A 16,245-nucleotide genomic window follows, 5' to 3' on the forward strand; every position below is an offset into this window, starting at 1 on the left:
CTCCATGCTGGATCCACATCTCCCCTTTGGCTTCCAGGACACTAATGCTCTCTTGTTTTCTCCCCTATCTCACCAGCTACTTCCTTTCTCTCCTATCTCTTCACTTGGGAGTGCTTAGGGATGAGTGAGTCCTTGTTCCTCTTCTCTATCCACATTCATGCACTTGGTGATCTCAGTTTTAAATACCAGATACTTGCTGATGATTCACAACTTTTTTTTTTTTTTTGAGACGGAGTCTCACTCTGTCACCCAGGCTGGAGTGCAGTGGAGTGCAGTGGCATGATCTCGGCTCACTGCAACTGCCGCCTCCCGGGTTCAAGCAATTCTCCTGTCTCAACCACTCGAATAGCTGGGACTACAGGCACCCCCCACCACACCCGGCTAATTTTTGTATTTTTAGTAGAGACAGGATTTCACCATATTGGTCAGACTGGTCTCAAACTCCTGACCTCCGGTAATCCGCCCTCCTCGGCCTCCCAAAGTGCTGGGATTACAGGCGTGAGCCACCGTGCCTGGCTGATTCAAAACTTTTTTTTTTTTTTTTTTTTTTTTTTTGAACGGAGTCTCGCTCTGTCCGCCCAGGCTGGAATGCAGTGGCCGGATCTCAGCTCACTGCAAGCTCCGCCCTCCCGGTTCACGCCTATTCTCCTGGCTCAAGCCTCCCGAGTAGCTGGGACTACAGGCGCCCGACAGGTTCGCCCGGCTAGTTTTTTTGTATTTTAGTAGAGACGGGTTTCACATGTTAGCAGGATGGTCTCAGATCTCTGACCTCGGATCCGCCCGTCTCGGCTCCCAAAAAGGCTGGGATTATCAGGCTTGAGCGCATCCGCGCCCAGCGATTCAAAAACTTTTAAGAGAGCCCAGATCTCTCTCTTAAATGTCAAACGTCTATATCCATTTGGATGTGTGGTAGATAACTCACACTAAACATGTACAAAAACTCTTGATCTTTGCCCCAAAACTTGTTTCTCCTGTAATTTTCTTTTTTCCCCCACTAACGGTAACACCATCCTTCTAGATGCATGGATGAAAAATACTGGAAACATTATTGATTCCTATCTCTCCAACCCCATTGTGAAAGTGTCTTTCAATATTCCCCTGCCATACTGACTGTGAGCTTGGCCATGTGACTAACTTTGGCTAATAGGACAACAGAAAGCATGATGCAAACAGTGTCTTGAGGAGAACTCACACAATGGGGTTTGGATCCAAGCTGCCAAGTAATAAATCAGTATCCTGAGACCACCATGCTGAGGGAGCCTAAGCCAGCCACATGGAGAGAAGCATGTGGAAGACAGAGAAGGCATGGAGAGAGCACTGACACTAAGACTTGTAAACAAGGCTGTCCTAGACCTTCCACCCCAGCACACCAATTAAATACAGCCAGGTGGCTATCTCCAGCTCATACTACATGGAACAGAACTGCTCACCTGAGTCTTGCGTGAATTCTGACCCACAACACCATAAGCAAATAGGATTCATATTGTTTTAAGCCATTAACTTTTAGAAGTTTGTTACATAGCAATAGGTAACTGAAACATCCACGTAAGATCTATCAGGAAATCTTGTTGGTCTACCTTCCATGTATCCAGAATCCGGCAGTTCTCATCTTTACTGCTAGCACCCTGGCTTAAAAAACATCATCTCACTGAGATTACTGCAATGGTTTCTTAACTGATTTTCCTGCTTCAGTTTGTCTCTTTAAACTCTATTAACACAACATCCAGAATAATCCGGTTTAAACAAGCCAGATCTTGTCAATTTTCCACTCAAAACACTCCCAAGGGTACGCTGTTAAACTCAGTAAGATGTATCCTTATACGATATACCCCCACTCTCCCATCTACTATTGCTTTTCTTCTCCTTGCTCACTCTACATGAGCCAAATTGGCCTCCTTATCAATCCTGGAACATGTCAGGCACGCCTTTCCTTAGGTTTTTTTGTTTGTTTGTTTTTTGAGACAGGGTCTCACTCTGTCACCCAGGCTGGGGTGCAGGGTGTGATCTTGGCTCACTGCAGCCTCCACCTCCCGGGTTCAAGCAATTCTCCTGCCTCAGCCTCCGGAGTAGCTGGGATTACAGGCATGCACAACCATACCTGACTAATTTTTGTATTTGTGGTAGACATGGGGTTTCACCATGTTGGCCAGGCTGGTCTTGAACTCCTGACCTCAACTGATCCACCCGCCTCAGCCTCCCAAAGTGCTGGGATTACAGGGATGGGCCACCACAACTGGCTTCCTCTTCTTACAAAGACACCAGTCCTACTGGATCAGGGCATCACCCTAATGATCACATCTTAATTTGACTACATCTGCAACTCTTATTTCCAAATAAGGTCACGTTCACAAGGTACAGGGGTTGGGACTTCAACCTATCTTTTTGAGGGGCATAATTCAACCCATAACAGAGGGCTACATTCCTTAACTTCAGCCACTAGTTGTCTGCTACTTTATAGCTAGTTTTAAAGCTCTATTTCAGTCACAGATCCTGTTTTTGATATTATTCAATGATGAAAACTTCTCATAAATTATCTAAATTCAAAAGATGAGGTCAATATAAATGTAAAGTTCATGTTTACTGAAAAAAGAGATAATGTTAACAAAATAGTAAATCCATCCAATTGGCAATTAATAGTGTATCTATTCCTGGCAATCCTCCTCGGAGGGTTCACAGTTAAGAAATAGACAAGCCTCGTTCTAATGGAGCTTATATTCCAGAAAAGAAGATAAAACCTCTATTGAAACGATTCCAAGGTAAAAGTTAGAAGTGCCCCAATTATGGGTACTGTGCTTAGGGAAAGAGTGCTATGGAAGAGTGGTAGGACTAGAGGAGACAGGTATCCCAAAAGAATGAAGCCAACAAAATTTCAACAAGAGGTAGTTCATTAAAAACAAATGAAAAAATAAAATAAAAAGTTAAATGACTGAGTACATATTTCAAAGAACCTCTGCCCTGAGAAGATATAAAGCACAAACACAAAGATTAATGGCATTGTGAATACATTTTTACAAAGCAGTTGTAACCTTATATAAAAATGAAGTATCTTTTTTCTTAGAAATGTAGAATTGCTCATAAAAAAAAATTAGTTAAAAGTGAACATTTCCACACTTTTAACAAATGCTTGACCATGTTACCAAACATTCTCAGTCCAAAGATCAAATATATTTCTGGAAAAACAACATTATTCCAAAGATCAAATATATTTCTGGAAAAACAACATTATTATAATATGGACACCCAAGCACCAAAATAAATAATTTTTTTAAATGGACCCATGTTAGTATTTGAAATAACTGGTAATGGTTAACACTATTTATGCTTTAAATGGAGTAACTGCTGGAAATAAAATTAATGAGCCCAGAACAGGTTATGTGAACTGTGGAGAAATACTCTTCTTTTTGAAAAACAAGCCACATAGGCTGGGTACGGTGGCTCACGCCTGTAATCCCAGCACTTTGGGAGGCCGAGGCGGGTGGATCACGAGCTCAGGAGATCGAGACCATCCTGGCTAACATGGTGAAACCCCGTCTCTACTACATATACAAAAAATTAGCTGGGCATGGTGGCGGGCGCCTGTAATCCGGTGCCTGTAATCCAGATACTCAGAAGGCTGAGGCAGGAGAATGGCGTGAACCTGGAAGGCGGAGCTTGCAGTGAGCAGAGCACCACTGCACTCCAGCCTGGGCAACAGAGGAGACTCTGTCTCAAAAAAAAAAAAAAAAAAAAAAGCCACATAACAAACTTCCAAAATCAAACTGCTTTACTATACTTTATTGATATTAACACAACAGATTTCAGTAAGCACCAGCTACCATGTTACCAGTACACAAGAGAAACAAAGTCAAAAGAATTATATATTAATGCAAAGAGTAAACACAGAATGCTTTCACTTCCACTATACTCCTCTGTAACAAAACATCCCACATACTTTGTACAATTTGCTTATAATTGGTAAAATATTTAATATGAAGCAAGGCTGATTTTTAATCAAACTTCTATTTCTCAGTGGAAAACGCTCTCTTCATCAGAGGTGGTTGAGTTTTCCCAACATCAAACATCATTTCCAAAGGTGGGTTATTGAGAGAACACCAATCAGGTATACGGCCCGTCTGATTATAATATTCCTTTGAAACAGAACGGCTCCCAAGTATATCTTGTAATGCTCCAAAAATAGCCCCTGTGTGACAAAAATATTTTTTATAGCTAAGATGAAAACTTTTACTAGAAAACTTTATGTACATATACATCTACTTCACTATACGACAAAAGTAGATTGGTAAAATTCAGCAATGCATTGCCACAATCTTCAAAGTAATTCCAGTCAAGCTATTCTTTATTTTATATTTTGAATAATAGAGTAAGCCATAACTCAGTGTTAAAGTAATTGAAATGCCCTTTAGCAGGTTAAGAGTGAACATGATAACAAGTATTATTGCATTTAAAAGCAAGTTAGAGTGGAGTGGAAGGTATTTTCAACTTTGTGTAAATACAATCAATAAGATTCTGAGTTTTCTCTCTCACAACTAAGGTTACATATCAATAAATAAAATGGTACTGCAAAACCCAATAAACATCATCATAATGTCCTAACATTCTATACTGAAGACCCTATTAAGACCCACAAGACAGTCTTTTAAAAACAATTCCGGCCAGGCGCGGTGGCTCAAGCCTGTAATCCCAGCACTTTGGGAGGCCGAGACGGGCGGATCACGAGGTCAGGAGATCGAGACCACCCTGGCTAACACAGTGAAACCCCGTCTCTACTAAAAACTACAAAAAACTAGCCGGGCGAGGTGGCGGGCGCCTGTAGTCTCAGCTACCCAGGAGGCTGAAACAGGAGAATGGCGTGAACCCGGGAGGCGGAGCTTGCAGTGAGCTGAGATCTGGCCACTGCACTCCAGCCTGGGTGACAGAGCGAGACTCCGTCTCAGAAAAAAAAAAAAATAAATAAATAAATAAAAACAATTCCATTACTAAGTCAATTTGTCCTAGATCAAAACTACATTTTTACCAAATCCTATTTTACAAGAAATAATGTAACATTCATTTTAAAATGTCACACTACTTTGTTTTTCTCTCTGAATGTACAATCCTGATACCTTCTAGCTCTGCATCATAAAACACATATCAGAACGTATATAAATGTACATATTCATTATTGTTTCTCCCTTCAAAGTAGTTACAGCTGACCTTTGAACAATGCAGGGATTGGGGTGTGGACCCGCAAGCAGCTGAAAAATCCATGTATAATTTTTGCCTCCCCCAAAACTTAACTACCAATAGTCTACTGTTGACTGAGAAGTCTTACCAATAACATGAATAGTCAATTAACACATAAACAGACCAGTATCTACATATATATTTTTTATACATTCATGACATATCTTTTTCTTAATTTTTTTGATATTTCTAGGCTACGTGGTTTGTCTATGTTTTTTAAATTGCTGCAAATCTTCAAAAATTTTTCCAACATATTTCCTAAAAACAGCGTATCAATGGACCCACATAATTCGAACCCATGTTGTTCAAGGGTCAACTGTACTTATTAGGTTATTTGCTTATTAAGGTGAAACCATCATTACTTAAAACATTTAATGAACTTGGTCACAAATACAGTTATAAAATAAAGAGACCAATTTTCAAATATGGCTCACTAAATTTGCAAGACATTAAAATAAACATTTTAAGAAATGGTAAGCCGGGCACGGTGGCTCACACGTGTAATCCCAGCACTTTGGGAGGCCGAGGCGGGCGGATCACCTGAGGTCACAAGTTTGAGACCAGCCTGACCAACATGGAGAAACCCCGTCTCTACTAAAGATACAAAAAAATTAGCCGGGTGTAGTGGCGGGTGCCTATAATCCCAGCTACTAGGGAGGCAGAGGCAGGAGGATTGCTTGAGCCTTGGAGGCGGACGTTGCAGTGAGCTGAGATTGCGTTATTACACTCCAGCTGGACGGGCAACAAGGATGAAACTCTGTCTCAAAAAAAAAAAAAGGTAGCATCCATCACTGGAATAAATTCATAGCTTTCACTATTTTGAGGGATGACTTTAACTAAATGAGGAAGTTAATATCACAGTGCAAATGCCAAGAGAAATAGATATAAAATTCTGACAATTAATATAATTTAAGAAAAAGTCAGCTGGGCGTGGTGGCTCATGCCTATAATCCCAGCACTTTGGGAGGCCGAGGTGGGTGGATCACGAGGTCAAGAGATCAAGACCATCCTGGCCAACATGGTGAAACCCCGTCTCTACCAAAAATACAAAAAGTAGCTGGGCATGGTGGTGCGTGCCCGTAGTCCTAGATATGCGGGAGGCTGAGGCAGGAGAATTGCTTGAACCTAGGAGGCAGAGCTTGCAGTGAGCCCAGATCGCACCACTGCACTGCACTCCAACCTGGTGACAGAGTGAGACTCCGTCTCAAAAAAAAAAAAAAAAAAAAAAAAAAAAGAAAAGTCAATGTTAGTTGTATTTATCAAGTGGGCAATTCTGAACCCTGAATTATTTATTGTAATATATCCATTAATAGTGTCATTCAGAGACCAAATACTATATAATCACTATATTTTAAAAGTGAAATTCTTACCTCCCAACCAGGCCACACAATTAGCTTTTGCAGGTGGAGTATGAATTCGAAACGTCTTAGTGCCAAGGACTTTTTTATATTTTGGTTTTTCTACCAAATACCTTATTTCTGCAAGCAATCTGTGGAGAAATCCTGGCAACATAGAAGTGCCACCTACGACTACCAAATTCTCTGCTAGTTGCTTCCTGGTGTCTATTGGACACTGTTATTAAAAAGAAAGAAAAAAAGAAGGACTTATTCTGAACTGTACAAATAATGCTTGACTGAACTTAAGAAAATATACATATTATATATACTATTATTATATATTATTATTATAATACTACAGATTAAACAGGTGATCATTTGTATCACAAAAAGGGCCACGGCAAGGTTTCTTTCATGTAGCAAAGCAAGTATAACCACCATAAAAATACTGCCAAATATATACATAAACTTTAAAGATTTTAAAATATTTTAAAGTCTAATAGCATAGAATTTTACATTCCATAGGGTATACAGCAGTAATATGTGAGTGTTCTCATTGTCAGGGTAGCAATGATTAAGTAGGGCAAAGAGCATGAGAAGAAATAACTTCTCTTTTTTGGGGTAAGGGAAGTATGTGGAAATTTCATTTTTCTAAGGTGTATTCAAGTGCCAGTTGTTAAGTGGGAAGATAACACTCCTAGAAAAATTATGGTTCTACATCAGTTCTCTTTAAGAGTTAGCAATGATAAGGTCCTTCAATGAATGGAGCCCTAGAGGCAAACATATCTTCCAAGGCAATGGTATTTCATGCGAAGTCCTATAATTATATAGTCATTTAAAAAAAGAGACATATCATTAACATATGTCCTGTGGAATTTAAAATTGAATACGATACAACCCTGAATTGGAAGGAACCATAAACCACACTAGGTACTAAATAAAAATCTGGTCCTGGCTCTTAAAAGAATGCACGTCGCTGGGCACGGTGGCTCATGCCTGTAATCCAAGCCCTTTGGGAGGCTGAGACAGGTGGATCACCTGAGGTCAGGAGTTCAAGACCAGCCTGACCAAAATGGAGAAACCCCATCTCTACCCCAAAACACAAAATTAGCCAGGCATGGTAGCACATGCCTGTAATCCCAGCTACTTGGGAGGGTGAGGCAAGAGAATCGCTTGAACCCAGGAGGTGGAGGTTGCAGTGAGCCAAGATCACACCATTGCACTCCAGCTTGGGCAACAAGAGCAAAACTCTGTCAAAAAAAAAAAAAAAAAAAAGTAATCCCAGCACTTTGGGAGGCAGAGGTGGGTGGATCACAAGGTCAGGAGTTCGAGACCAGCCTGGACAACATGGTGAAACCCTGTATCTACTAAAAATGCAAAAATTAGCCAGGCATAGTGGTGGACACCTGTAATCCCAGTTAGTTGGGAGGCTGAGGCAGGAGAATCACTTGAACCAGGAGGCAGAAGTTGCAGTGGGCCGAGATCATGCCACTGCACTCCAGCCTGGGTGACAGAGCAAGACTGTCTCAAAATAAATAAATAAATAAATAAATAAATAAATAAATAAGCACATGTCCATGGCACTCATTATCCTGGGGTTTGGAATGCTGTAGATGCCATTTCTCAGTACCAAAGTAAAACTCATGAACTATAAAAGTTTAAAATAAAAGTTTTAAAAGTTTTAAAAAAGGACTGCATTCTGTAAAATTAATAAAATTCAATAAGCAGATTAGTTGTTGACACATATTAAAATAATATGTGACAAGGATCGCTAGTTGCCTAAAATAGCATTTAAAATTTTCTTTAAAGGACTGTGATAATAAAGGGAATGTTTTTGACAAGATAAAATACCTGTATAAGGGAATCCAATATTAAAGTGGCAACTGATTTCTCTTCATTATCTTGTTCAAAAGAATTTCCACAACTGAATCTCTAATGGGATTTGAAAAGAGAGCTTTCTGTTGGTGTCACATATTATTACACAGAATATACCATGATTTCCATTTACATAGTATTTTTAAGTACCAATACTACATTAACAAAGAATAATTATTAAAATACAAGTTGTTCTCATTTGTAAATGGAGAGGATAACAATGCCTGCCTCAGGGTTTGAGGTGAAGATGCAATGAGTTAATAGAACAGGGTCTGCCTAAATTATTAGCTGTTACTATTATTATGTATACATTTACATTTATTTTGTGTCCAATTATAACTCCCCAAACCTAAGAAGAGAAAAGAAATAGTATTCTATAATAGTAAGATTCAACAAGCAGATTAGCTGGTGATACAAGAGATTTATAAGCAACCACCCCCCCCATTTCTTTTTTAAAATAATACAAGGATCACCAGTTGCTTAGTAAAATATCCATTTTCCAGTTTATTCTCAAATTAAAATAACTCTATTACTTTTTGGTAGCATGAGGAAGATCTTTGTGGTGATGAAAGAGTTCTATATCTTTAAAAAAATTATATGTATTATATTTAAGGTATACAACATATTTTGATATATATATACACACACACACACAGTGAAGTAATTACTACATTCAAGCAAACTAACCTATCCATCACCTTCCATAAGTAGTAAGAGCACCCAAAATCTATTAGCAAAATTTCAGTATAGAATACAGTATTACTAACTAATGTCCTCATGCTGTACATTAGATCTCTAGGCTTATTCATCACTCATAACTACAGGTTTGTGTCCTTTGACCCTCTCCTCATTTCCTTCCCCTCTCAACTCCTAACAACCACTGTTTTACTCTCTGTTTCTAGATGTTTCACTTTTTTTTTTAGATTCCACATATACAAGTGAGATCAAGCAGTATTTTTCTTTCTGTCTGGCAATAGTTCTGTATCGCCATTGTTGTAGTGACTGTAGAAATCTATGTATGATAAAATAACACAGAACTGACATATACTTTATGCCAATGCCAATTTACTAGTTTTGATATCATATTATAGTCATATAAGATGTTTAACCATTGGGAGAAACTGAAAGGGTATATGGGACCTCTCTGTATTATCTTTTACTACTGCCTGTTAATCTGTAGGATTTGAAAATAAAAAAAGATAAAACTCAATTTTTAAGCTGAATATACTGTGCCTCCAACCCGTCCCACTAGTTAAAACACTGTATTTACCAGCCTCTGGCCAGATGCAATGGCTCATGCCTATAATCCCAGCATTTCAGGAGGCTGAGGCAGTGCAGGGGAATGGCTTGAGGCCAGGAGTTCAAGACCAGCCTGAGCAGCAGAGTGAGACCTCATCTCTTAAAAAAAAAAAAAACAGTCTTTCTTGCAACTAGATGTAGTTAAGCACCAGACAAGGAGATCGAGGCAGAAGTAGTATGTCGGACTTTTTTTTTTCCCTTTTGAGACAGAGTCTCGCTCTGTGCAATGGTGTGATCTCGCATCAGCCTCCCAGATTCAAGTGATTCTCATGTCTCAGCCTCCCAAGTAGCTGGGATTACAGGCCTGTGCCACCACGCCCAGCTAATTTTTTGTATATTTTCAGTAGAGGTAGGGTTTCGCCATGTTGGCCAGGTTGGTCTCAAACTCCTGGCCTCAAGCGACCTGCCTGCCTCAGCCTCCCCAAAGTGTTGGGATTATAGGCATGAGCCACCGTGCCCGGCCTATGTTGGACTTTTAATTAAGAGTTAAGCACTTTCTTCTTTCCCTTCTTAGGACTACTTGCTTAAAACAAAAACATGGTAGCTACAACTCCAGCAGCCATCCTGGACCTCAAGGACAAGGGCTACATCCCGGAGATGAAAGATGGAAAGATGTTTGGGTCTCTAATATGAGACGATAATATCATCCCTGGATGATCTACCTCTGAACTTCTTTTCTTTTAATTTCACATTTTTTGAGATAGGGTCTTGCCCTGTTGCCCAAGCTGGAGTGCAATGGCACAATCTCGGCTCACCACAACCTCTGCATCCCAGGCTCAAGCAATCTAACAGCACTGGCATCCCAAGGTGCTGGGATTATAGGTGTGAGCCATTGCGCCCAGCCTTGAACTTCTTTTAAATGAGAGATAAACTTCTAACTTGTTGAAGACACTATTTTCAGGTTTGTATAACTGTGGCCAAACCAAATCCTAACCAGTACAATACAAAATTATGCACATACAGGTATAAACTCTATTTTTTATAAAATAGGGATATTATGCATAACTATTTTAAAGCGTTGAAAAATTCTTTTCAAAACATAAAATCCTCTTCATGAGACTCAATCTACTAGCTAATTCTTTCCACTTCACCACTAAAGTATACTAACTGAGGCCTACAGTATGCTGAATGGGCATAGCTGCTCAGGCCCTTGCCACTATGCCTGCAGACTTCTTCCACCAGTTAAGCTGCATGCTTACAAAGATCCACTCTTCTATTTCCAAATCTTTTGTCAGCTGATTCGATATTAAAATTATATAACTTAACAATTGTTTCTTTTTTTTTTTTTTGAGACGGAGTCTCGCTCTGTTGCCCAGGCTGGAGTGCAGTGGCCGGATCTCAGCTCACTGCAAGCTCCGCCTCCCGGGTTTACGCCATTCTCCTGCCTCAGCCTCCCTAGTAGCTGGGACCACAGACGCCCGCCACCTCGCCCGGCTAGTTTTTTGTATTTTTTAGTAGAGACGGGGTTTCACCGTGTTAGCCAGGATGGTCTCGATCTCCTGACCTCGTGATCCGCCCGTCTCGGCCTCCCAAAGTGCTGGGATTACAGGCTTGAGCCACCACGCCCGGCCAACAATTGTTTCTTAACCAATGAAATATTAAGGTAGAAAACAAGTTGTTCTTTCCATGAATGTGAAAGCTTTGGAAAGACAAGTTAGTTTTTAAAAATATTTGTAACATAGGTGAGACAACTGTAAAAGTCTAGAAGAAAATAACTAGATGGATTCTGTAAATAGTAGAGATGGGGTTTCACCATGTTGGCTAGGCTGGTGTCAAACTCCTGACTTTAAGTGATCCGCCCGCCTTGGCCCATCAAAATGCTGGAATTACAGGCATGAGCCACCATGCCCCGCCAACTAGATGGATTCTGTACCAAGACTGATTCCTAGTAACTTTAAGCTCTTACTGTACTTAGAAAAAGAACAACAAAGCTGGAAATCATAAATTATGATTTACTGGTTATTATAATTTTAAGTCAGAACTCTATAAGTAGACTTAGCCTCAAAGAATAGGTCTTGGAAAAACATAAATACACACAAATTTTAAGTTAAAATAAAATGTTTAGTATACGATTTTTTACAATGGTCCTTTACTTTAAATAACCCTTCTTTTGCTTTAGCAACCAACTACTGGTCAGTATTGTGTCTAATTAGAAGGTTTCAATGGAACTATACCTTTTGGCAGAAACAACATGTTAGGCTGGGCACGGTGGCTCACACCTATAATCCCAAGCATTTTAGGAGGCCAAGGCAGGCGGATCACCTGAGGTCGGGAGTTCGAGACCAGCTTGACTAACATGGAGAAATCTTGTCTCTACTAAAAATACAAAAATTAGCTGGGTGTGGTGTGCATGCCTGTAATCCCAGCTACTCGGGAGGCTGAGGCAGGAGAATTGCTTGAACCCGGGAGGCAGAGGTTGTGGTGAGCTAAGATCACACCATTGCACTCCAGCCTGGGCAACAAGAGCGAAACTCCACCTCAAACACACACACACACACACACACACACAAAACACAAAAAACACGTTAGTAAACATAAATAATTGAGTTTGGAATGTGAGACATACTGGCTTCCTTCATTTGCAATGCATTTTCCTATTTTTTTGGAACCAATGATTCCATGTTGATTGAATTTCCTTTTTTTTTTTCTTTAAGAAAATAGAGATGGGGAGCTGGGGACGGTGGCTCATGCCTGTAATCCCAACACTTTGGGAGGGCAAGGCGGGAGGACTGCTTGAGTGAAGTTCAAAACCAACTGGGCAACAAAGTGAGACTCCATCTCTACAAAAAAAAATTTTTTTTTGAGACGGAGTCTCGCTCTGTCGCCCAGGCTGGAGTGCAGTGGCCAGATCCTGGGGTCTTACTCTGTTACCGAGGCTGAAGTACAGTGGTACAATCATAGATCACTGTAACCTCAAACTCCTGGGCTCAAGTGATCCTTCCACCTCAGCTTCCTAAAGAGCTAGGACTATAGGTGTGTACCACCATGCCTGGCTAATTAAAAAACATTTTTTTTTTTTTTTGTAGAGACAGTGTCTCAAACTATGTTGCCCAGGCTGGTCTTAAATTTTTGGGCTCAAGATATTCTCCCACCTCTGCCTCCCAAAGTGCTGAGGTTACAAGTGTGAACTACCAGCCAGGCACGGTGGCTCACGCCTATAATCCCAGCACTTTGGGAGGCGGAGGCGGGTGGATCACCTGAGGTCAGGAATTTGAGATCAGCCCGGCCAACATGGTGAAACTCATCTCTGCTAAAAATACAAAAATTAGCCGGTCATGGTGGTGGGCGCCTGTAATTCTACCTACTCAGGAAGTTGAGGCAGGAGAATCACTTGAACCCAGAAGGAGGCTGCAGTGAGCTGAGATCGTGCCATTGCACTCCAGCCTGGGCGAAAAGAGCAAAAACTCTGTCTCAAGAAAAAAAAAAAAACCAAGTGTGAACTACCATGCCTGGTCTCTGTATTTCTTTAAATAGTTATCTTCTTCTTTAGACTGAGATCCAATAAACAATCAGGAAAAAATTTTAAAAAGTAATTTAATAAACATAACTTAAATAGGAGATTACAATGATATAAAATAGCTAGCAAAAGTACTACATTCTCACTCTTTCGCTACCCTGACCTACCGTCTTTAACTTCCATATATTTATGTTCATTCTTTCAATACTTCAAGCTGTACATTAACTCAAAGCCTAATAGGACATTCAATATGTTACATAATAATAATTTTCTGTGAATCTTCTGACCTTATATTTTACAAGGAAACTTTTACAATATAAATTTTATAAAGTTGCATTATAAACAAATGTTATATTGTTACTAAGATGATTATGTCAGTCCTTAACAACAACTTATATTGGATCATCAGACAGAATAGTCAAATCAATAAACGGTGAATTACTAAGTCCTAAAGACTGAGTATATTTGGAAAAATGCATTCTTTCTAACAAAAAGTTTTAAAGCAGGAGTCAGCAAATATGGCCTGAGAATGAAATCCAGCCACCACCTGTTTTGCAAATAAAGTTTTACTGGAACAGCAGTCATGCTCACTCATTTTTTTTTTTTTTATTTTATTTTTTGAGACGGAGTCTGGCTCTGTCACCCAGGCTGGAGTGCTGTGGCCGGATCTCAGCTCACTGCAAGCTCCGCCTCCCGGGTTCACACCATTCTCCTGTCTCAGCCTCCCGGGTGGCTGGGACTACAGGCGCTGCCACGTCGCCCGGCTAGTTTTTTGTAGTTTTAGTAGAGACGGGGTTTCACTGTGTTAGCCAGGATGGTCTCAATCTCCTGACCTCGTGATCTGCCCGTCTCGGCCTCCCAAAGTGCTGAGATTACAGGCTTGAGCCACTGCGCCCGGCCTCATTTTTTTCATCATGCTCACTCATTTAAATATTATCTATAGCTAATTTTGTGTTCCAACTATAGAGTTGACTAGTTGCAATAGAGACCATATTGACCCATAAAGCTTGAGTTATTTATTTTATTTTATTTTATTTTTTGAGATGGAGTTTCGTTCTTGTTGCCCAGGCTGGAGTGCAACGGTGCGATCTTGGCTCACCGCAACCTCTGCCTCCCGAGTTCAAGCAATTCTTCTGCCTCAGACTCCTGAGTAGCTGGGATTACAGGCATGTGCTACCATGGCCAGCTAATTTTGTAATTTCAGTAGAGACTAGGTTTCTTCTTGTTGGTCGGGCTGGTCTCGAACTTCCGACCTCGGGTGATCCGCCCACCTTAGCCTCCCAAAGTTCTGGAATTCCAGGCATGAGCCACTGCGCCTGGCCAAGCCTGAGCTATTTACTATCTGGTCCTTTACTGAAATATTTTGCTAACCCCTGTTTTAAAGTGTCATAGTTCCTGCCCCACTTCAAAGAATGGCTAGTTTCATGAATTGAACTAATTCTCAGTTACCTTGATAAATAGGAGATAATATTTCTTTTAATTTTTAAAAATTTAAAAAGCTGAATAGGCAGGGCACGGTGGCTCATGCCTGTAACCTCAGCACTGTTGGAGGCCAAGGCAGGCGGATCACCTGAGGTCAGGAGTTTGAGACCAACCTGGCCAACATGGTTGAAACCCTGTCTATATTAAAAAATACAAAAATTAGCCAGGCATGGTGGCAGGCACCTGTAATTCCAGCTAGTTGGGAGGCTGAGGCAGAATTGCTTGGACCCAGGAGATGAAAGTTACAATGAGCCAAGATAGTGCCACTGCACTCCAGCCTGGACAACAGAGCAAGATCTTGTCTCAAAAGAAAAAAAAGCTGAATAAAATAAATCATGAATAATGAGGCTTAACAATAAACACTTAACTGTTAAAATGGCAATAGTGAAATAAAGGCTCATACAAATATTTTTAAAAGCCAAAAGTTTATTTTCGTTTACTACTTTGCTCATTAAAATTAAGATCTAACCTGATTGATCCAAGGACATGTAAAATCTTCTCTCCATCTAACGGATAGTCAACATTTGGGGGTGGGGAGGGACGCTGAAATATAAATATCATAAACATAAGTCCACACATGTTGTAACCTTTGCAAAAAGACTTTTTTTTTTTTTAAACTTACCTCATTATTCCCATCAATATTAAATTTTGCTGCTTGGATTTTTAGTCCTCGCTTCAGATCACTTACAAAGCAAGTACGCACTTAAAAGAAGAAAAGGAGACCTTGTTATGGCTAGTTGATTACAATTGAACAGAGTGAACCTACACTCCAGTTAAAACAATTCTATTCAAGTGAACATGCTAATCATCTATTCCTTTGGATTTTATAAACCCTATTTCCATCTTTAGTTAGCTAACAGTAATTTGTTCATTAAAAAATCTGTTTTGGCTGGATGCAGTGGCTCACACCTGTAATCCCAGCACTTTGGGAGGCCGAGGCAGGCGGACCTGAGGTCAGGAATTCGAGACCAGCTTGTCCAACAGGGCGAAACCCCGTCTCTACTAAAAATACAAAAAATTAGCTGGGTGTGGTGGCGGGTGCCTGTAATCCTAGCTGCTTGGGAGGCGGAGGCAGGAGAATTGCTTGAACCCGGGAGGCAGAGGTTGCAGTGAGCTGAGATCCTGCCACTGCACTCCAGCCTGGGCAACAAAAGTGAAACTCTGTCTCAAAGAAAAAAACCAAACTAGAAAAAAACAAAACAAAACAAAAAAACAACCTTTTTCATTGACTAAAGTGTCATAAGACATGTTGTACATTCATCTTGTATAAAACCTCATTTTTAAAAAATTATCTTTAAAGAAACTGTTGTTTGACATCTCTTATACAAGGAGAACCACAACAAAAATTAATTTTACCATCATAAAAATGTAGTTATTCTAACTGAATGGTATATATATATATATATTTTTTTTTTGAGACGGAGTCTTGCTCTGCCACCCAGGCTGGAGTGCAGTGGCCGGCTCTCAGCTCACTGCAAGCTCCGCCTCCCGGGTTTACGCCATTCTCCTGCCTCAGCCTCCCGAGTAGCTGGGACTACAGGCGCCCGCCTCGTCGCCCGGCTAGTTTTTTGT

The 16,245-nt window shown here is 40.4% G+C and overlaps 1 protein-coding gene across 1 annotated transcript in view; it reads right to left on the reverse strand.

Moving 5' to 3' along the window:
* Window positions 1-3,748: 3,748 nt before the first annotated feature.
* ACTR10 (actin related protein 10) overlaps window positions 3,749-16,245 on the reverse strand; it is a 34,250-nt gene continuing 21,753 nt past the window's right edge. Inside the window, 6 exon segments of the mRNA XM_017872192.1 lie at window positions 3,749-4,180; window positions 6,594-6,795; window positions 8,412-8,473; window positions 8,476-8,492; window positions 15,143-15,216; window positions 15,296-15,375. Of these exon segments, the coding sequence (XP_017727681.1) occupies window positions 3,999-4,180; window positions 6,594-6,795; window positions 8,412-8,473; window positions 8,476-8,492; window positions 15,143-15,216; window positions 15,296-15,375 (617 nt within the window). The 3' untranslated portion in view covers window positions 3,749-3,998.

Source organism: Rhinopithecus bieti, unplaced genomic scaffold (genome assembly GCF_001698545.2).
Source record: "Rhinopithecus bieti isolate Rb0 unplaced genomic scaffold, ASM169854v2 scaffold_6717, whole genome shotgun sequence".
NCBI lineage: Eukaryota > Metazoa > Chordata > Mammalia > Primates > Cercopithecidae > Rhinopithecus > Rhinopithecus bieti.